The 23,431-nt window shown below is 34.7% G+C and overlaps 1 protein-coding gene across 4 annotated transcripts in view; it reads right to left on the bottom strand.

Moving 5' to 3' along the window:
* Window positions 1-23,431, bottom strand: part of LRP1B (LDL receptor related protein 1B) — a 1,910,230-nt gene that overhangs the window by 1,015,037 nt on the left and 871,762 nt on the right. For all 4 annotated transcript variants that reach the window (XM_045479681.1, XM_045479680.1, XM_045479683.1 and 1 more), the window contains exons 4-5: window positions 8,658-8,777; window positions 4,257-4,385 (exon numbers count right to left, since the gene is read on the bottom strand). In XM_045479681.1, coding sequence (XP_045335637.1) covers window positions 4,257-4,385; window positions 8,658-8,777 — 249 coding nt within the window. The remainder of the gene's footprint in view (window positions 1-4,256; window positions 4,386-8,657; window positions 8,778-23,431) is intronic.

The raw sequence follows: 23,431 nt of genomic DNA on the forward strand, positions 1-23,431 counted from the left end.
CTTCTACATTAAAATTTGTCTAAATCATTTAAAAGAAATTAAAAAAAAAACCTTTTCATTTTCAGATTTGACAACTCTAGAACTCTAATCTCAAAAAAAAGTATACAGTGAGCTTAAATGGATATGTATAGATATTTTAATGATTATGTTTAAAACATTTTTAAAAAAACATTTTAACATTTATTTTTGAAAGACAGAGCACAAGCAGGGGAGGGGCAGAGAGAAAGGGAGACAATCTGAAACAGGCTCCAGGCTCTGAGCTGTTAGCACAGAGCTGGACACGAAGCTCAAACTCATGAACTGTGAGGTCATGACCCAAGCCAAAGTCGAATGCTTAACCAACCGAGCCACCCAGGTGCCCCTAAAACATTTTTTCAAATGACAAGTCCTTATGTTGAATTAAAAATTTACTAGCTTTTGGGTCACCTGAGTGACTCAGTCAGTTGAGCGTGGGACTCTTGATCTCGGCTCAGGTCAATGATCTCATGGTGTGTGAGTTCAAGGCCTGCATTGGGCTTTGTGCTAACAGCACAGAGCCTGCTTGGGATTCATATTCTCTCTCAATCTCTCTCTCTCTCTCTCCCTCTCTTTGTCTCTCTCTCTCTCTCTCTCTCTCAAAGTAAATAAACTTACAAATTGTTTTTAAAAATCACTAGCTTTTAATGTGTATCCCATTCCAAAGTTATGAACATTCCATTATGACATTCATATTCCAGTATGTCACCAACTACATAGTACTATAAATATTATATAAAATTATTGTTTAATATACATTATAAACTTTCTTCCATTTGGAAATTATTCACTTTGATATCAAATGGATAGTTGGACTAGATTACATTTGAGTTCCTTCCAACCTTGAAATTATTGATTCTACATTTCAGGAATCAGGTCAATCTTACCATGCATAGAAAAGAATTTGTCCCTGTTGCATGAATTAACAGGAATGAAAAGGACTCTTGCCTAACATTAATTTCTTCCCCCATCTACCAAAAGGTCTAAAATCTCCTACCCCTTATTAGTTATTTATTAAAGGTGCTCTTAAGGCTTGTGAATTTTACTTGGATTCAGACACTATATTACAAAGACAGTATATTACAAAGGTGGGATAATCAATTAATAGTAATTAGGTAAATTAATCTAAGTTAATTGTCATATTGAAAATAAGACCCCACAGGCACATTTTGGGATGAATAGCTGAGGAACGACCATGTTGTTATTCTGTGCTGAAAGCTATAAGCAGCTTCCTAGCCAATTGAATCTGCCTCTCTCTGCCTTCACAGAAAAGGCTATTCTTTCAAGAACTTTTTAGTTTTCCCATCTATCATTTAGCAAGCCTTTTGCAGAACCCTGCCCTTGGATCTAGTTTTAATTTCCCATGTATCCCTTGGGCTTGATATTTCTTTCTCCCTTTCTCTCTTTCTTTCTTTTGTCTATAAATCTTTTACACACATCCACTGTTCTGGACCAGCCCATTCTAACCTCCCATAGTTTCTCATGCTCCCATATTCTGAGATGTCTGGAACTTTGGCTTGTAGAAAAAATTAGGTTTTAGAGTCCAGTAGGGTAGGATTGTAAAGGAAGAAAAAAGAGGAGCCAATCTAAGCAGCCAGGTAAAGGAAATTAGGAATAGCAAAGCCTTAAAACAAATGTGGTTTAATTCAAAACATTTTCCTAGCACTCATCAGTCATGGCAACACTACAGTATAACATTGCCACAATAATGTAAGGCTGATGCATTAACTAACATTTTACATATAACTGAAGCCAAAAGTATCCTCTGGTTCATTTGTTATCAATTTGAGAAAACCAAAGCAAAAGTGATCGTTTTCCTTTAGAATTTGTACAAATACATTGGTTCAAACATCCATGTGACCTTTAGAACTAGTCAACATATGGTATAGACTTGTATCATTTACTATATTACTAGCAACTCATTTTTCTAAAACTATAAACCCCAGGAACATTCTCATAAAAACTGTATCTTTCAAACTCTGTAGGCTAATATTGTCATCAAGCCAACCACCAAGAGGTGAAGGCTTTTATATGTTCCATTATCAATTCTAGATTCATCAAATCTCCTTGATTCAGCATTATATTATCATGTGCCATCCCTCTCTGGTTACATTGCTATTGGCAGATACCTTCTCCACACAAAGAAAGGAAGTGCCTCTTTGTATAGGGTTTATTACATTACACCCTCCCTGTAAAGCCACAGCAATATTGTGTGGATCAATAGAAACCGTAAAGAACAAGCCTTCTACTTCTTCAGCCCATCAATATTTTAAGTCAGAACTCTCAGTGGTGGGAAAAAAGAATATGCGACCTGATTTAATTTTTCTCTAGGATTGTCCCCCCAAAATAAATGTGGCCTCATAAACCAAGTCAATAATTCAAAGAAGTAAACTAAGAAGTAAAAGAGTTTCTGTCTAATTTGGTATACAAATGTCTTGTAAATAATTTAACACACTGTCTCAGGAAAATGGTTGAAAGTATAGCATGAGGTTATGTTGTAGAGGGAGACAGCTGTGGCTGTTTGCGAAGCAAATCCAATGCTTTGCTCAATCTATCTTCAAAAAAGGGAATGGAATGCTATCCCATGCTTCATTTTATAATTGCTAATAAAAGGGGGTAAAGGGGCACTCAGTAATTCATCAAAACATCATAATTTGAAAACCCATAAAATGAAACCAGATTTGAGAAAACTTAGAAGCTAAATGGAATAGCATGTACAATATTTCCTTGTATTATTCTTAATTCAGCCCACAAAATATTAGCATTATCCTATTGTTACTAACATATCTCGAGGCTATTTCATTAGCAAATCATCTACACTTACTGAGTGTTTACAATAGACTGAATACTGTGCTGAAACAATAGGCTTCTCCCCACCCCCCTCCCACACCAGGGACAAGGTAATAGGAAGGCAGTTTTGAAACAAGAATTCCAAATACTTAAGAATGTAACATTGTGGCTCCTGGGTGGCTCAATTGGTTGAGTGGCTGACTTGAGCTCAGGTCATGATCTTGCAGTCTGTGAGTTTGAGCCCTATGTGGGGATCTGTGACAACAGCTCAGAGCCTGAAGCCTGCTTTGGATTCTATGTCTCCCTCTCTCTCTGTCCCTCCCCACTCATCCTCTGTCTCTGTCGCTCTCTTTCTCAAAACTAAATAAATATTAAAAACATTTTTTTAAAAAAGAGTGGAGCATTCATCTTAGTAATTTTAACCAGAAAGAAAAGTTCATTCCTTCTTTTTTTTTTTTTTTCTATGCTTTATCCTTTGCTTCCTTCCTTCTTCCCACAAATATTCACTGAGTACCTATGTGTTCCAGGCTAGATCAGAATTCAGTAAATAACAAAAAACAAAACTCACAAGTTCCATACTCTCATAACACTTCCATTATTCTGAAGAAATCATGATAAGCAAATGCATAATGGGGTTCATTTCAAATGGTAGTGGTATAAAAAAAATAAAAATGAAAAATCATAGTGATTGAGGAAGAATACATAAATAAATAAATATGGAAAACAAGATAGTGATGGAGAGGGTACATACTGTTAAGCAGAATGGGCAGCAAAGGCATTCTGAATGTAGCCATTTTAGCTAAGCTTTGAATGGTAAGAATGTGCATATCATAGAGAAAAGCATTGCAGGCAAGTAAAACATTAAGTGGAAAGTCCTCAAGGCAAGAGCAATGCTGTTGAAGAACAACAACAACAACAACAAAAACATTATAGCTGGTATGTGATGAAAGGAGAGAGTAGCACAAAGTGAGACTGGAAAGGTAAATGTTGCCAGACCATTTAGGTTCTTACATGTCTTGAGAGAAATTTGGATTATATTAAGATGAGTGAAAGTAATGGAAGATTTTAAGCTGGAGAATGAAGTGACTTGGTTTCTATTTTAGCAGATCACTTTATTATGCTGAGTATGAATTTTGGTGAGAAAGCAGGAGCTCAAAGAAACCAGTTGAAAATCTATTTCCTAGTCTACGAGAGAGATGGATGATTAACATCAATTCATTTCTTTTCAACAGGTTTTGTCAAAAATTAGAAACTTCCTATTAATGGAAGGAGTTCTGCAATGACCAGTGACAACCGAAATAACTACTCTGGATTTTTAAGTATGGATCAGGGAATTAAAATGAAGGGGAAAAAATCGATTTCTTTCAAGTTCATATTACTCTACTACATTTCTAACAAAAAGGGACTGAAAAAAGGAAATAAATTATAGAAGGACAAAAACCATAACTTACCGTTTTTGGCTTTGCAAGATCTGTTGTCTGGCTGCATTATGTAGCCCTCCACACAACTGCAAGCATAGGATCCGTATGTATTTATGCAGGTCTGGCTGCATGCACCATAAATAGCACATTCATCTTGATCTACAAGGAAAATGGGCATCATTTGTAAGCAGATTTATTGTTGGGCATTTTGTTTCTCCTGAAAGAAATTTTCTTTTTCAAATTTTGGAAGGAGATTATTATTTTAGAAAGGAAGAGCCAAGTCCAAAAGTCTCTTCAAAACCACACTAACTAGGGGCGCCTGGGTGACTCAGTCGGTTAAGCGGCCAACTTCAGCTCAGGTCACGATCTCGCGGTCTGTGAGTTCGAGCCCCGTGTCGGGCTATGTGCTGACAGCTCAGAGCCTGGAGCCTGTTTCAGATTCTGTGTCTCCCTCTCTCTGACCCTCCCCCGTTCATGCTCTGTCTCTGTCTCAAAAATAAATAAATGTTAAAAAAAAAAAACCCACACTAACTGAAAGTCAAAATTCAATATTGCTTTAATAGTTACAGAGATGCAAGATCAAACTTAATACCTAATATTTTATTTTAAAAGAGAATTTATTTGCATTTCTCATGGGCAGGATAGAAGTCCCTATATCGTTTTCAAAGACAAAAATGCATTCCAAAGAATATTTGTTGAATAGATCTAGTGTTCATGACAGACTTTTTTACTATTGTAACAAAGAAATTAGTCTAGTAACATGGTTTTAAATGAACAGATTAAGAGTTCTGAGCCAAACTATGCAAACCACCCTCACTAAATCAAAAAGAGGAAACTATTAAACAGTGTTTAAAAGAAAAAAATCATCTTAAATTTTATTTTAATATCTAGGGTCCTCTTTCTATTCTTTACATTCTTCCTCTCCCTATACTCCTTCTTCCTGCATCTTGTTCAAATCACTATAAACAGCAAGTACTTAATGATTCTTAACCAACCAGGAAAATAAAATTAAAAAAAATTGCGTCAGCTAATAACTTTGACAAATGTACATTCAGCCTGTCCTGTGTACATGTATGATACTAATCCCTGAAGAAACAAAAAAAAATGTTGATGCAACATGGTTCCTACCTCTAAGTGAAACAAGTCTAATGAAATATAATTTCGATTCTATGCATTTCCTTATAATAGAGGCAGAGTCTGGTTATGATAGAAACACAGGGAAGTGAACTGGCTTGGAATTAGAGGTAGAATATGAAGTGAAGGCTGCATACTGAGTTTAAAGGATGATGTGGACTTTCTCAGATTAAGTAAGATAGGATAAGATGGAAAGTGGCACTCCAGTTAAAACAGCATAGTGGGGATTTCAAAAGAGCATAAGGGGTCAAGTGGAATAAGGGCAGATAAGGAGAAGTGGTAAGAGATGGTACTGAGTAAGTAGTTTTGGGGTCAGATAATGAAGTTATTTGTATGCTAAAGGGTTGTACATTATACACAGGAATTGGGAAAGCATTATTAGAGCTATCTAATCAAATTTATATTTTAAAACTAAATAAACATATATAAAACTGGATTGGTGAATGTAGGGAAGAGATCCTGAAAAATTAGCTATGTGCTAATTTCACACAAGAAATTGTATTTTGACGCCATTATACTTTGAACAAAGTGGTGGGGGGATGGAGGAAAGGGAATGGACTGAAATGTTTAAGAAACACAACAGACTACATGTGAAGACTGGATAGATGGAAATGAGTGGTGGTACACTAAAATCAGTGGTATGATAAAAATATGTATTTATTCCTTATCCTCAGTGTCTGGCATAGAGTTCCTAAAATCTTTATAATTTTCTGAGCAATAGCAGTGTCTTTTGTTATTTAGGAGTCCCTTCAGAATATACCTTAGTCTATGCCAAGGAGGTGACTCAGGGTGGGAACACCAGATAATGCCAGGATGGCATCACCAGAAAGATCAAACGCACGATTCAAGGGTGGGAACTCTCAGCCAACCCTCTGAACACCGAACTAAGAAAAGAGTTTACTAATGAAAAGCAAAAATATTCCTGAGTAGCTAAGGGGCCATTTAAATTGGGAAACTGCATTTGCATGTCATTAATTTGCACTTTTCTGAGATTTCTTTGGCTTCATATAACAGTTTGCATTCATGGACAGTTTGTTTGAAGTAAGTTGCTTTGGGGATAAAAAAAATAGTATTTGAAGCTAAATTTCCACTGATAATAAAAGAAATTAAACATTCTATTTGGTAAAATCCAGCCCCTAGTGGCAGAAATGATTCTTATCAATTTTCAGATTTTTCAACTTTAATTTTATTGGTTCCTATTTTAGTTTTTCTGACATGATTGTGCTATCCTGGATAGCAATATGATTAATCATTTTTTTGTTGTTGTTCTTCTTAACCAGAATGCACTGCTATAACATTCATGTAACTTCACAAAATTGGCTGCAAAGGAATAGGCATGTCATTACTTATAATGCTGCTTTCTTTCTCCCTTTAAGGACAGAAATTACCCTGGAAATAGGCTTCAGGAAGGCATAAATGATGCTCAGATATGGCCATCCAGGAGTGCAGAGAAAGTAAAAAGAGTTCCTCTTTCATTGGTGACCTTCCATACTGATTGATGCATAAGTCCTCACTAACATTCAAAAGAAGATATTGATTATGTTTGTTTTTTTTTTTTTTTTATGGATTTAATTAGGAGATTGGGGAGAAACAGATCCATGCAAAAGCAGATGAAAATCCTGACTACTACAGGACTCAGATGTAGCAAAAGAGTAAGGATGCTGTATAGGTATATTAGCCTACCCTGTGTGAATGAAAAGAGCTGTTTTGAACTGGAAATTACATGCATGTATGCATTCAAGCAAAAGTACTATTCATATATGGCTGACATTAATGATTATACAGTGTCTAATGTTGCCAGATCTTCTGTTTTTTTTTTTTTTTCATAAAGTCTGAGATTTTGTGTGTCATCTTCTGATTTTTTAATTTTGGTTTAAAAATGGTGAGTCAAATAAACATGGACTATTTGGTCCACCTATAGTCAGATTAAATAGCCTCTGTGTGTGACAAATATTTAATAATAAATGTTTCTGTAATATTTGTATTATACAGAAAATAAACAAACGACAAATGAAAAATTCAAGCCCAGATGTACGTTAAAAAGCAACGAGCCTTTTCAAGGCAAGAATAAGTAGGCTCTGTAGACCCAAGTTTTAGTCCCAAGTCTATTACTAAGAAGATGTGTAAGACTTAAATAAATCACTTAATTTCTCAGGGTCTCACTTTTCTCACTTCTGTCGTTAGAAATTTGAACAATATTCTCTCTGAGGACTCTTTCAACTTTAAGATTCTGTTACTAGGGGCAAGTGATAATTTTAAAGCAAAGGTTTAATGTAATCGGCAAAGCACCACTTTCTTTACAAAATAGTTTGTTTATTAGTGGCTCTGGCAATGCAGATATTGTTTGATCATATTTATAGATTCTACGTTTTATATTTTATATATATAGATTCTAAATACTATATAAAATAATGTATTACTTATATTGTGAATATATCAGATTTATATGTATATATAACCTATAAATAATGGAAATGAATAGAATCGAGAAGTAACCTAGAATTGTTTGGTATGGCAGAGTGGAGTCATTTCAGAGAGTAAACATGTGCTATAGAGCATTCACAAAAGCAAGGATTAAGACATTAAAAACACACATAAATATTTTTATGTTCATCATTATTGCTATTGGTAAAATGCCAACTGCCAGAATCACTAATCCAAAAAAAGTAAAAATTGTAAAGAATGTTACATGACATCATTAACCTACCTCAGTTAGTAACAAATGTCTACTTCCCTGCAGCTATATAACTAGCAGAAAACATTTAGGAAGTTAAAACCATTTGTGGCTCAGTCAGTTAAGCATCCGACTTCAGCTCAGGTCATGATCTCACAGTTTGTGAGCTCAAGTCCCACATTGGGCTCTATGCTGACAGCTCGGAGCCTGAAGCCTGCTTCACATTCTGTGTCTCTCTCTGTTCCTCCTCCACTTGCACTCTGTCTCGCTTTCAAAAATAAAGATTAAAAAAAATTAAAAGAAAACAATGAATCCAGTGTTTGCACAGTTAACCCAAAACCACTTCCTATTGTTGACATTTCCCATGTTTGACATTATTGCAATATGAATTGAAAATTGATTGGTAAAAAATGCATATTTGTTATGTTTATGTATATGGTTTATGGGGCAGTATCACATTTTAAATTGAAGGAAACAAAAATAACATAAACAGTGTGTGAAGTATATGGTAAGTGCTCTAAGATACTTTATTAAATTTTTATTAAATAAGCCTTTGTAAAAAAAAAAAAAAGACAAAAGAAAAAGGGAAAAGAAACAGTAATAAAGTCATGTATCATACTTACCTCTACAGCTTCTCCCATCTTCTTTCACTTCAAACCCATCCTCACAGTAACATCGTGTACTATTTCTGACCACTGCACATTTATACTGACAATTCAACTGCTGGCAATTGGGTAATAGTTCTGTGAAATAAAATCAAAGACACTATGTCAATACAACTGTGCACACATGTGTACTGTTTTAAATTTAAATATTGTTAATATTTACTCTGTGCATGACCACGATAATATAGTTCTCATTGGTCTCCTCAAAACTTTCTGTGGTTGATTGAGAAAACAAACAATACCTATTCCCTCTAAAATATGTTGGCTTGTATTTGTCTGAAGTATTGTTAACAAAATTTTAGATTTGTTTGGTCGTTTACTTTTTAGCTTATTATGGATGTTCAAAGTCACAAATCTTTTCAAATTCTGATAAATTAAATTATTTCAAGAGGAAAAATGTCAACCCAGTGGTTGATTTCAACATTTATGCATTTCTTATCTGACACACTAATTGATTTTCTATCTTTTAAGGGCTTGTTTTGATTTACAATCCATGTGTAACCTTCATAGCAATCAATGTGAATATATTCCATTTCAATAATTTATCTTTCATTGGTGGCAAAATATAAGACAAATACTGGACATAATATATTTCATTATATCTGAACTCTTTCAGAGCAAATACATCATTGGAGCAAAAGTTAGCAAAACCTCAGAGTAAATTAGAATTCAATATGATAAATGTATGAAACAGAGATGAAGTGACAGAAGCATATTCATTGCACAAATAATTTCTAACAGGAATAAGATTTGCTAAACTAGAAAAATATATGGATAGAATGTGTAACTGATTTTGCTGTCTGAAAATAGAAGTATTAATGGATTGCAACAATCTCTTTTTTCCCCTGGGAAGAAAAATAAGCATTTTCAAGATTAAAGTTAAATGATTCAAAATATGTTGATATTTGCTGCAAGGTTAGCTGGTGCTTCAGAAAAAAAAATATACATATATATAAATTACAGTAAAAATATATGAATGCCCCAATGTAGAAAAGAACAGCTAGAACATTCAAAATTGAAATTTTGCAATTTACTACCTATATAACTATTTTCTTAGCCCAAATATTTTTCAGCTCTTTCATGCGATTATTTCATGCATCTTCCCTTTTTAGAATCCCAAATTTTCTTCCTACTGGTCAGTCACATATTTTGGTCTTGCTTCCTAATTTTCACAGATGACTAAAGCAATCAAAGAGATTTTCTACAAGTTTATGCTTCACATTTATCCACATTTACCCAAATCCACATTTACCCTTAATCAAAGCCCAACTCCCTCCAATCCTTGTGCACAAATCCTGTCCCCTCTCACCTATTCGAGGATATGACTTCACCTATTCTCTGCTTCCTCTCATAATCATTTGTTAACAGTTTATATTAGATCACCCCAAAGCCCATCTCTTTCTGACAATTAAAATATTTTTGGAACACAGTCATGCCCATTTGTTTACATATTGTCTATGGCTATTTTTACACTACAAAGGAATAGGTGACTATTTCCTAAGAGACCTAAGACCCACAAAGCCTAAACGATTTACTAGAGGGACTTACAGACAGTTTTCAGATCCCTGACTAGCTCGTTCTCAGCATCAAATATGCTCTTATTTTTCCTCAACTTAAAAACAAAAAACCTTGACCTCACTTCCCCTACTAGTCAACTTTGCCTAATTTCCCTGTTCCTCTTTATAACAATAATTAAAAAAATAATCCATACTCACTGCCTCTCTCTTCTCCTGTTTCTATATTAAACCCACTCCATCGAGGTCTCACCTCCACTACTCCATAGAAACTGGTTACATAAATGTCTCTGATAACCTTGATGTTGAGGAGTACAATGGCCATTTTCAGTCCTCATCTTACTTGACATCTCAGCAGCATTTGGCAGTTAACTACTAACTGATACACATTCATCATGTTGCTTCCATAGCTTCGCAGTCTTGATGTTACTCCTGTTTCACAGCCCCCTTTGAAGGCTTCTTTCCATTCTAGTGAACCACTTAGGCTGAAGTGCCCAGGGCAGAAACCTTGATCTTTGTCTCTTACTGATCCAATTGCTACTAGTGAACTCATCAAGTACCATGGCTTCCCCTCTCCCTGCAACAGAACCACAGTACCATAACTTGAAAGCTACTTGTGCTCTCTTCAACTTCTAATTTTCACTGCTTCGATCACAATCAATAATTTATTAGATTTCGTTCTCCTTGAAATACCTGGAACAATTTCTATTTCCTTGATACATATTCAACCACTATATAGATGAACTATCTGATTTCTAGGCTTGGATTTTGGGTCATTGTTAATCATATGCTAATAAAATGTTAATATTCATGTGCTGTACAAAGACCAGTAATTGCATGTGTAAAAATACATTAATAAAAATATAGAACAAATGTTTCTTTGGAAATTATGGCATTTTTGCTTGGCATATGGTAGTTATTTACATTATAGTTTCCTTTACTAGTATCTATAACTACAATTTATAAACCTAACATATAACAAGTTCCTTAAATATGCAATCTCTTTGAAATCCTGTAACAGTTAAACTTGGAGATATTAACCGAAGATTGTGCAGCAAACATATGAGAGAGCGACCATGTAATGTCACCCTGCATACAGAGCCTAAGTTTTCAGTATTGATTGCCTCTAATTCCCAATGTACAATATAGAGATGGTTGGAAACATGGTATACATATATTTTTATTTTTGTTTTTCATCCTAGGCTTAGTACTGTGCTATTGATAAAGCGTTTTATAATTTTTATAGGACGAATGAATCAATAAAATAGCTTAACTCTAGGATGAGGATTAACACTCTCAGGTGTCATTTCTAGTCCATTAAATTAAACTAGGTCCTAAAGATAGTTCATTTACATCTTCAAATTAGGTAATAGACTTGTCAAATCTTGTTTGATTATGGTGGAATCAGTCCAAAATTGCCCTGAATATATATGCTACTTTAGATAACATTGATTGAGCACCTAGTCAATGCTAAGCACTCTGCCAGGGTTCCACACATACAAAATTGCTTTTGACAAATTAAGGAATTACAACATGAGTGTTGGAGTGGGTAGGGTTATGTGGGAAGGATGACAATGTAAGCAACAGTATACTTTAAAGCAGAAAAATACATATGCTAAATAAAAACACAAGTGACGTGAGCTGGAAACAGAAGGAATCCTCCAGAGACTGGAAATGAGCACAGACAATATGGAAACTAGTTGTGAAAAAAGTTTAATTTAAGCTGAAATTTAAAAGATAAGAAGAGTTCGGTAGACAAAATTTATGAAAGTGCATTCCAGATAAAGCAGACAACATGATAAAATAAATTAAAAGACACGAAAGCCTACAAGAAATAAGTGCAATGATAAATAACTGTGTGTGGCTCAATGGTAGTGTTTGATGTGGTAGGAAATGGGGCTGGAATTATTGTTTTGGGCTAGATCAGAGTGGATTAATTTTTAGCTTAAGTAGACTTTTCTGTTTTGATAATGAGGGTCACAGTGAGTTATTGAGGACAGAAGTGTTTGATGGTACCTAATATCAGGGAGAAAGATGAGTGAAAGACCAAGAAAGAAGAAAAGCTATCTATAAGACTAAACATAGCAAAGACAGAAATTAGAACTATGAAGATTTAGATGAATGGATGGCCAAATACTTGGTGAAAGCATAATGACAGGAAGTTAACAGTACCAATAAAATGAATTAAGAATAACAAAAAGGCTAGAAGTTTGGGGGAAAATACTAAATTTGCCTTTGACTACTTAGTTTCAAATGTTGATAAGATAATGGCGAAGAGAAAGTTGAGAATTTGAGTCTAACTAAGAAAGGAAGTCTGGACTGGAGATTTAGCTTTGGAAGTTACAAAGGAAAAGTAGGTAATTAAAGCCCAAAACAGAATAGAATCATCCTCTATAAAGAATATTTATACTACAAATAAACGTAGAAAACTTTTTTTAAGTATATTTATTTATTTTTAGAAAGAGAGAGAGAGAGAGTGTGTGTGTGTGTGTGTGTGTGTGAGAGAGAGAGAGCACATACACAGGGGAGGGGCAGAAAGGGAGAGAGAGAGAGAGAGAGAGAGAGAGAATCACAAGCAGGCTTCCCGTTGTCAGCACAGAGCCTGACCTGTAGTCGATCCCACAAAACATGACATCATGACCTAAGCCAAATCCAAGAGTCTGAGGTTCAGCTGACTGAACCACCCAGGTGCCCCAACCCACAGAACTTTTATATGCGAAAGGTAAGCAGAAGAAGAGTTCTCAACAAAGAAAATTGAGAAAAAATATCAAATATATAGATGGAGAAGTTGAAGAGCTTCACAAAATCTAAGGAGAAAGAACACTTCATGGAAGTAAGCAGAGGAAGGTTAAAACCTTTGAGAAATATTATTGGAAGAAGCCTAAAAAATGCATTGTTTTTTTTTAATAGGATCAATTAAGACCTTTAAAAAAGGTTTCAGTGGAAGAGAGAGGATAGAGGAAGTGTAGTCAGGGGTTGGGACAGAAAGAGGAAATAGGAAAGGTTTCTTACAGAAAAGAATTAACTACATTATGAGATAAACAGAATAAAGGTATAGATTTGACCTAATTTATTTAGTCTCTACCTTAAGGCAAGCATGTTAACTCAGTACTTTAAGTGCTTTATTTTTTTCCACTTAATTTCACTACCCAATTCCTTGTTTTCCCTTTCAATTATAACTACAAAATCCACAGACCATTGGTTTCATATTTCTGCTCTCACCAATCTTGAAATATCTGGAGTATACCCGCTGAAAATAGTTACCAATTTGGGGGTAGTGATGTGGAAAACTGAGGAAAATGAGAGAAAATGGAGGAAATGGATATGAAACACTGGACCTCACACATGGTTTTCTGTGTTGGGCGGGGGGGAGGGGGGGGAGGGGTGTCTAGTGGTTGAAAACAGCCAAAGATATGAGAGGGAAATTCAGCTTTTGATTAATCAAATTTATCCTCTATTAGAATTTGTGTATTAGAATTTGTGTATGTGTGGAGAGATTGAAAGTATGATATCAAGCAAAATGGTAAAAACGGATTATTCTAATAGATCATGAAGAATTATGAAGAGCTAACAACATGAAAAACTAAATTTTAAAATTTGGCTTAACTCTGGAAAAGCAATACCAATTACTGTAACATTATCTATTTGAGCTGCTTACCATTTATGCTTAATTACATGCAACACTATAATGCTTACAAAGATAATTAAAAGTACATCAGACTAATTTTGTTAGAAAGCTTATTTGGGTAGAACAGAAATTTTGTACTGGAATTATCAGTCTTCACAGAGTGCTTTACATTCTGAAGCACGGTCATATGTTCATGTAACATACTCATTGGTTTGGATCTTAGACTGAAGTAGAAAGACCACTACTATCTAAAGGGATGAAATAAACAAGTCAGAATACAGATATGTAATATGGTTTTTGATCTGTATTTCTCAGCATTATCATAAAAATGTCTTTTTTAATGGAAAAAGAGAAGCTATTATTTCAGGAATCAAATCTAATTCAACTGATGAAGACTCTCCCAACAAAGACCCACTACATTCTGTGATATTTAAGGAATCTTTTTTATGCTCTTTTCCAAGTTGTATAGGAGATTACCAAAATGTGACTACATCCTCTCTATCAAATGCAAGTGAACAGCTAACAAGAAATGGGTAACTTTGAGCCACTAAGCTTCTCAAGCCATCCTTTAACTTAGAAACAGATTTCTGGATTTGTGTTACTAATAAATAGTAACAGGATTCTAGAAGGATAGAAATTCATTTCATACTAAATCTTGTATCCCTTTTAGCACTTTGTTTCATTTTTCTGAGTGGTACAAGACATCATTAAGGTCTTAAGCACTGGAGCCAGGGTACTTAGGTTCCAACCCCAGATTTGCTAATTTTAGGCTATAAGCATGGCAAAAAAATAGCTAATATTCACCAATGTTATCTTCTCTTCCTGAGAAAATGAAAAGATTACTTTTTTTCCGAGTGGACATGCATTAGGTTGGAGCCATAAATCTGGTTCTGGATAATATAGTATATGCAAAATTAGTGTGTGCCACTTCCCGACCTGGGCTCTAAAGCATTCTGATGATGAACTCTCTCTTTACTTGTCAGCCTTCTGGATGCAGAGAGGTCAACAGAAGATTCCAAGGACCTTGGGATGGCACTGGTCTAAACTGGAGGGAACCTGAAAGAGCAAGCATCCACATCCCCTGATGACCCAACTGGATGGTGATGTGAGTGAAAAAGTGTCTGTCTGTTGCATTCAACCCCTGAGGTACCCGAGTTTTTAAAGAATACTATGGTGATGGGCACATGATTTAAGCTCTCTATACTTATTTTTCCTTATGTCTAAAATGGGGATAATATGGGGCACCTGGGTGGCTCAGTTGGTAAGGCATCCGACTTTGGTTCAGGTCATCATCAGACAGTTCATGGGTTCAAACCCTGCGTTTGGCTCTGCACTGACAGCTCAGAACCTGGATCCTGCTTTAGTTTCTGTATCCCCCTCTATTTCTGCCCTTGCCTGGCTTGTGGGCATTCTCTCTCTCTCTCTCTCTCTCTCTCCCTCCCTCCCTCCCTCCCTCCCTCTGCCTCTCCCTCTCCCTCTCCCTCCCTCTCCCTGTCTCTCCCTCTCTCTCAAAAATAAATAAATAAAATTAAAAAATAAAATAAAATAAAATGGGGATAATAATAGAAACTACCTCATAGGGATGTTGGGAGATTTAAATGAGGTATATCATGCAAAGTTCTTAAAATATTTCCTGGCACATATAATTCTTTGCATCTATTATTACTTTTTACAATCATGTTACAATTTTGGTTTAATCATCTGTTCAGTACAAGAAAATATCTACTGTCAGTATTCTTGAAATAATTTACATAATCTCCAAGCAATTGGGAGATAACGTTTCTTTCTCTTTCGCTCCTTACTTTTGGGTGTTCCAGTTTTATTCCCAAATAACTTGGTGCATCTTTTGACACTTTTTGGCAGAGATCTTATGTTTTGATAAATTCTCCTGAAATCTTTACCTGAATGAAAAATCCCCAACAGGGAAATACTAAACCATAGGAAATGAAGATTTTTCTGTACTGGCTAACTAGTTTCTATAAAATATGACTATTACTCTCTGAAGCAATGTACATCCACATTTAATTTGCTATATAAGCACAGATCAATTGATAAATTGGCTAAGAAATTTTTACCTAATACTATGGTAGTCTGCCTAAGCTTAGGGATTGTTAACAGCGTTGGGATTTAAAACACATTTCCACAAATGCATACAGGTTTATGATTTAGGAAACATACACAGATACATTTTGCTAACCTGCCACAGAGTGAAAACAGGACAGTAGAGAAGGTTGATTTGAAGTTGATGACCAGATTCCAACCATTACAAGTTATTACTGTTAGGAGGTATCTCCCCTCATTAGTTTAGTTTATATAAATATTTCTAAGCCAGAGAACCACTGTCTTATATGTGTAGCCATGACTTATCCAAGCTACTGTCAATAGCATTATGCTGGCTGCCTTTATGACCTATAATTGAACAATTCACATTGATCCCAATTCACATCGATGTATTGGACTTAGCAGTACAGTGAGAACACAACTGCACTATTTTATTCATGGGCTCCTAGGTTATATGTTTCTCCCGGAGAGGAAATTAGAACTTTTATCAACTCTTTGGAAATACCAAAAAATATAGGCACTTTCTCAAAACTTAAGCTAAGACAATATTTTATAAAATGGGATACTGTTTAATTCTCAATTTTAGTAATCAAATCACTCTTTGAATTTGGCTTATAAAAATGCCTTTTAAGCAACAACTATAATCACAGTAATTAGGAAAAAATATCATTTTCTTATGTAGCACATTAAAAAAGTATTTCACTCTGTTTTTATACTTGGGAGATTGAAAAAGCTGATGCAGCTACTTACCATGCCAGCCAGTCCCTCTTGTCAGCAGGACGTAAGCTTGACATATTTAGAATGGCGATAATTTGTGTCATATCATTCATTCTCTCACCCCTGTTTCCTTGGCCTAGTAAAATGCAGTGTGAGCTGGCTTGCTGAGATTAGGCTGCTGCTTATGACTACTAATGTGATTTCTTCAGAATTCTTTGCTTAGTACTAAACTACAGTGCTAGCTTCAAATTTTCAGTGTGTTCTCATATATAAAGATACAACATTAAGACAATTTTTAGTTATTGTTTTTGGCTCTATTTTTGTTATTATGGTATAAATTTACATACAGTAAATTCATTCCTTTTATGTACAGTTCTGTGAGTTTTAAAAAATGCATATAGTTGTATGACCAATACCACCATCAAGATAAAGAACAGGATCGTTATCCCCAAATATTTTCCTCTGCCTTTCTATAGTCAACTCATTTCCCCACGGACAGATTTAGCAATCACTGGTGTGTTTTCTGTCTCAATGGTTCTGCCTTTTCCAGAATATTATGTAAATGGAGTAATCCAGCCTATAGCACCTTTAGTTAGCATAATGTATTTCAGACTCATCCATGTTACCTTATCAGTAGTTCTCTCCTTTTTATTGCTGAATAGTATTTCATTGTATGAATGTATCTCAGTTTACCTACCTATTTCACAAATGACAGACATTTAAGTTACTTCTGGTGTTGAATAAATTTGCTATAAATATTCGCACACAAATTAAATACAGGTTATCATTTCGTTTGAGTAAATCTGAGATTGATGGTTTATACGGTAAAATGGTGTTTTGCTTTACAGGAAATTATCAAATTGTTTTCCGAAGTAGCTGTACCAATTTGCATTCCAACTACCAATATATGAATCATCTAGCTGCTTGGACTTCTGACCAATACTTCTTATCATCAGCTTTTAATTTTAACTTTTTAGTCACTCTAATTGTTATGTAATGTTAACCTTATGGTTTTAATTTGCATTTCCTACTGGCTAATGATATTGAACATCTTTTCATGTGTTTATGTGTCAAACAATATTTTTGGTGATATGTCTGTTTAATCCTTTGCCCACTTTTTTATTAGGTTGTTTTCTTATTGAGTTTTGAGAAGAAATTATATACATATATGTATGTGTGTGTGTGTGTATACATACATGTCCCCATCCTATTTAAATGACAAAGCTGTCATTTCATAGTTTTCATTTTGCATATTAATATTGCATGAGGATTTACTCCTCTTTTGACAAGAAGCAAAATTCTTTATCATTTGATGCACTATTATGAGGTGGAAGCTGTAGGCTAATCATGTAGTTTGATGAAGTATTCTGTGGACTGAGTCTGGGGTTTATAACAGATGGCATACTTTTTTTTTTTTTCTTATAACTTTTGTGAGTATGCATGCACACTCAAAACATGCAGAACCGCCATCATTTTTGGCAGTTGTATATTATTCCATTAATAAATAATTAGTAATTTAACGAGACAATTACCTGCTGAAACACATCTAGTTTGTATGGTAAACATAGCTATCTGTTTAAAACATGTTTTTACTCTCTTTCTATACTCTGAGATGTTTCTACGAAGTGGTTACCCTGCCAGAGTAACTTTTGCTCTCCTTTCACGTGGTTAGGGCCTTATAACTAGTTCTCACTGGACCATGTGTGGACATGATCTGTATTACTTCTATATCAGGAAGATTAAGAGTGCATGTCTTCTCCCCACAAACATTCTTTCACTCTCTTATTTACTTTCTGGAAAGTACTGTTTACTGTTCTGCTTTTCATGCTGTTTTCTAATATATTTCTCCAACTACGCTAGGAATACAACTTTGAGATATGCTGCCTCATATGCTTTGAAATGTAGAAACAAAAGCTAAACCAAAGTAACAACAACAACAGCAACAACCTGAGAGCATACTGCACCAGTGCTAAGAGATTTCTCTGTTTTATGTTATGTCTGCAAACCAAGGGTTTACATAAAAAAGGAGGTGCAACCATCCCAACTCATTGGCTAACACTGGAGAAAGAACTGCTTATTTTGGATCTCCAAATAAAACCATTTCTAACAATTTACCAATAGTAGGTACCAATTTCTGAAGAAACTCTTCATCGTAAATGGCATTCAGTGTTCTGAAATTCAATATGCAAAACTTTTAAACTTTTTTTTACATAGAAAACTAAACTCTAGTTATCAAGGCACAATCAAATAAGAAGAGATTAATTTGTTTTATTTTATGAAAAGACAGACTTGGTTTCAATATCCATTGACAAAATTTGCTAAATAATTAACCTACAATATGCAGGGTTTGTACACAAAAGGAAAATTTTACCTCAGTTTATCAATAAGAGGATACGAGAAGATAAAGCAACATATGCTTCTGTGGGGTTTTCTTCTCAGAACAAATTATAGGAGAATAATGACATTACTAACTTCATAGGGATGGTGTGAAGTTTAAACACAGTGACTCAATAGAAGCACTTCACATTGTAAATATCCATCACAGGTTGGCAGTTATATTGTCATTATAATCATCAACAACAGCTCCATCAATAAAATCCAGGAATTTTCACTTCCATCTTTTATTTCTGTAGAAGAATAGACTGAAGACACCCAGTATTTTGAAATGTGTTTTAGTCTTAAAGGTGGGAAGCCTAGATTTGCGATATCGTTTACCAGATGTTTAATTATTGCCTAGATTCTTAACTTTTCTGAGTGCTAGCTTCCAAGCTAGTAAATGTCTGATAAGATTTTAGGAATATTCAAAGGGACAGTAAAGGTAAAAATGCTCTATAATTTGTAGACTATCATATAAATGCTGAGATTTGGACCAGTATAGAGATAAGGGAGAGAAACCTGAGAGTGGCAGGTGCATTAGATTGGGGAAGTCAAACTATTTTGTGGTTTAGACATCTTGTTTTAGTGTTTTGCATTTGATTTTATAGTAAGGATGGTATGCTAGATTTTTTAACAATAAGCTAACTACTATCATGTCTTTCCTAGTTCAATATATTTAATGATAACCACAGAAAACTATCCTCGAGGAAACAAATTAAGCAAATTTACCACAAAGGCCAGAGAAAAATACATTTACCAAGAAGCAATTGCAGATATCTGGTAATGGGGTTTTTTATTCTAGAGGTAGAAGAGTAAAAAAAGTCAATATACAGTGAAAGGACAATATACATATAAATTATATAAGTGTATTACACACCTATATAAGACAAATATAATAAGATGGAGGTGTTAGTAGCAAATGAGTTAGAAGAGGTGAGGCAGCAGGAATAGGGAAATACCCTTTGTACAGGGAATTCATAACTTCTAGCAATTTCTGCACGCTTAGTAGGTAAAAAGCACCTGTGACTAAATATTTTTGGAAAGTAAAGATAGAAGTCATCTTTGAATGGCAAACATTGTTATCTTAAATCGTTATACTAATCTAAGACCATAGGAGGTACCAATAGCTTTGGGAATGTTCAACACAAGTTCAGCACTATAAGAAGGAACAAAGGAAAATGCAACACAATGCATGACACATATCAGGTCAAAAAGTTCTCTCTATGCTAAACACCTCAATTAAGCACATCTATTCACCTTTGCACTTTGCAAAATCCTTAATGAAATTAAAGTGATAGGAAAGGGAAAAGCCCACAAGAAGAAAGAGAATAAGAAAAAAGACTAAAACAAATGATGTCAACAAAACTTTAAAAGCAAAGAAGCAATAAATGAGTGTTCACAGATTTAGCCCTTTTCTAGTACTAAGGAAATAAAATCTTCTAAGCAAAGACTGAGGAGATGAGAGGGATGATGATCAAGGCTGCTGCATTCTAAAGAGACTGTGTACTGCACAGCTCCAAGGGGGCATTACTAAAATAACCTTTGATTTATATTGAACTCAAGTTGTGCAGCATAGAAGCCCTCAGAAGAGAGCCAAAACACAAGTGTACATAACACCGAAATCCTGGAAAGGCTCAAAACCTGAACACTTCATAGCCCAAAAAGGAGTGGGAATAGGAATAAGGTGGGGTGCGGATGTAAAGAGAATTGATTGAAAGGAAAAGCTAAATCTTCTATATCTTCTCTTCTAATACTTGCAGCAGAACACTGAAGGTCAATTCTCTGAAGAGAACTAGACTAATTCTTACCTGGAGAACAATAGGCACAGTATTAAAAACAGGAATAAAACACTCTTAAGGTGAACAGATAAAGAATACTGGGCTATAATTGCTTTCATCCCTATCACTCACAGGGCAGAAGTCCTAAACCTAGAAAACCACGGGCAACCACACCCACTATAAAGTCACTAGTAATACAGAGCTATAACTCTGAAGAAAGCGGTGCACTGCCCCCATCGTCTGCTCCAGATTAGTGATACAGAGATAATGCCCAGGAAGAAAGCCAGAAATAAAGAACAATGAGCTTTGTTATTCTTCGCACGGGAACTGGCTTTATTTGGAACAGAATATGGGGAAGTTCAAGCCTAAACGTGGTGTCAAAAACAATGGAGATTTTGGTGGCAATTAATTAAAATAAATATGTTGGCTCCATAGGGACAGCAAACTAAAACATAGGTCAGCTAGAATTGGGGGGAAAAGATGGCTAAGAAGAATAACTTTCTAGTTGGAACAAAGTTCAATGTCTATTTCTGAAAGGTCAACAAAATTTTATTGAATAAAACTGTGGAGCATTTTGTGCCAAAATGGCTTTTAAAAAATAAAACAATAATAAGCTGATAATTAGTGAATGCTAACAGAGGCACATAACTTAACTGATAAGGTAAACAGACAATCAAAGAGTGCCCTTAGAAGGCCAGTGTCATCCCAGGATAACTGTACATTTGACCAGGGCTATTCCCTGTGAAAGGTGACATCAGAGACTGCACACTGTGGGGGAAATAAACTTCACGAAATAGTCAAGGTAATAAAAAATTAAACATACAAAACAAACAAAACCCATTAATCACTACAGTTAGGGACAGATTACAGTAGTGTCCACAGTTGTTAAAATATATTAACTAAAATTTCCAGTATTCAACCACAATATTATAAGACATGCAAAAAAAACCAGGGACCTATAATTCACACACACACACACACACACACACACACACACACACACAAAAAAAAAAAAAGCAGGTAATAGAAATTGCCTTTCAGAGGGCCCAAATGTGAAAGTAAACAGATAAATATTCCTCTTTTTTTAAAGTTTGTTTATTTATTTTGAGAGAGACAGAGACAAGGCGAATGAGGGAGGAACAGAGAGAGAGGGAGAAAGAGAATCCCAAGCAGGCTCTACACTGTTAGCACAGAGCCTAAAGGAGGGTGCAAATTCATGAAACCATGAGATCATGACCCAAGTGGAAAATAAGAGTTGGACACTTAACCAACGAGGCACCCAGGCACCACAACAAAGATTTCAAAGCAACTATTGTAAATATACTCACAGAACAAAAGAAAAAAAAATTAAAGAAGAAGTAAGGGAAGGATACAAATAGAGTAGGTGTCAAAAATAAAAGCAGATAAATGGGCTACATCAAAGTTAAGAAATTTTGTATATCAAAGGAGACTATCAGTGTAGAAAGGCAACCTGTGGAATGGAGAAAATACATACAAATATATTTTAAAATTATATACATGATAAGGGATTAATATGCATAATTTATAAAGACTTCTACAACTCAACAACAAAAAAAACAAACAATCAAATTAAAACATGGGCCAAGAACTTAAATAGATATTTCTCCAAAGAAAATAAATAAATTGCCAACAGTCGCATGAAAAGGTGTTCAAAATCATTAATCATCAGAGAAATGCACAAAACCACAATGAGATACAACTTCATATCCATTAGAATGGCTGTTATTAAAAAAAAAAAGGTGAGATAATAGAAAGTAAAAAGTGTTGGCAATGATTTAGAGAAATTAGAACTCTTGTGTTTCGCTGTTAGGAATGTAAAATGGTGCAGTCACTAGGGAAAACAGTATGGTGGTTCCTTAGAATGTTAAACATAGAATTACCATACGATCTGCAATTCTATTCCTGGGTATTGACCCAACATAATTGAAAGCAGGTATTTGAACATCTATTTGTACACCCATGTGTGTGGTAGTATTGTTCAAAATAACCAGAAGATAAAAGCAACCTAAATCATAAAATAGAATATTATTCAGCCTTAAAAAGGAAGGAAATTCTGGCACATGCTCCAACATCGATAAACCTTAACCATATAATGCTCAGTGAAATAAGCCAGTCACAAAAAGATAAATATGGTTTGATTCCACTTACATGAGTTAATTAGAGTGCTCAAATTCATAGAGACAAAGTATGATGGCAACTGCCAGGGGCTGGGGGAGAGGATGAAGACTTACTTCATAATTTATATGGCATTTCAAGTTTGGAGAGTTGAAAAATTTGCAACATGGATGGTGGTGATGTTTGTACAATTTTGATGTACTCAATGCCACTGAACTAGACACTAAAAAATGGTTAAAATAGTAAATTGGATGTCAAGTGTATGTTACCACAATAAAAAATGACAAAAAAGCAAGTTCTGACAATGCTTATTAAAAAAAAAAAACGTATAAACAGAAAAACAATTTATTACAATGAATCAAGTGGGAAAAGCCTGATTTAAAAATAAAAAGAGCCAAAATGAAAAAAATTTACTAGAACTGTTCCATAATACATTTGAGCTAGCTAACAGAATACCTAGTTAATGTGACTATGCATCAGAGAATGGCAAAAATATATTCTTAGACATTTTATACAGAAATA

The sequence above is a fragment of the Leopardus geoffroyi genome, chromosome C1, assembly GCF_018350155.1.
Source record: "Leopardus geoffroyi isolate Oge1 chromosome C1, O.geoffroyi_Oge1_pat1.0, whole genome shotgun sequence".
NCBI classification, from domain to species: Eukaryota; Metazoa; Chordata; class Mammalia; order Carnivora; family Felidae; genus Leopardus; species Leopardus geoffroyi.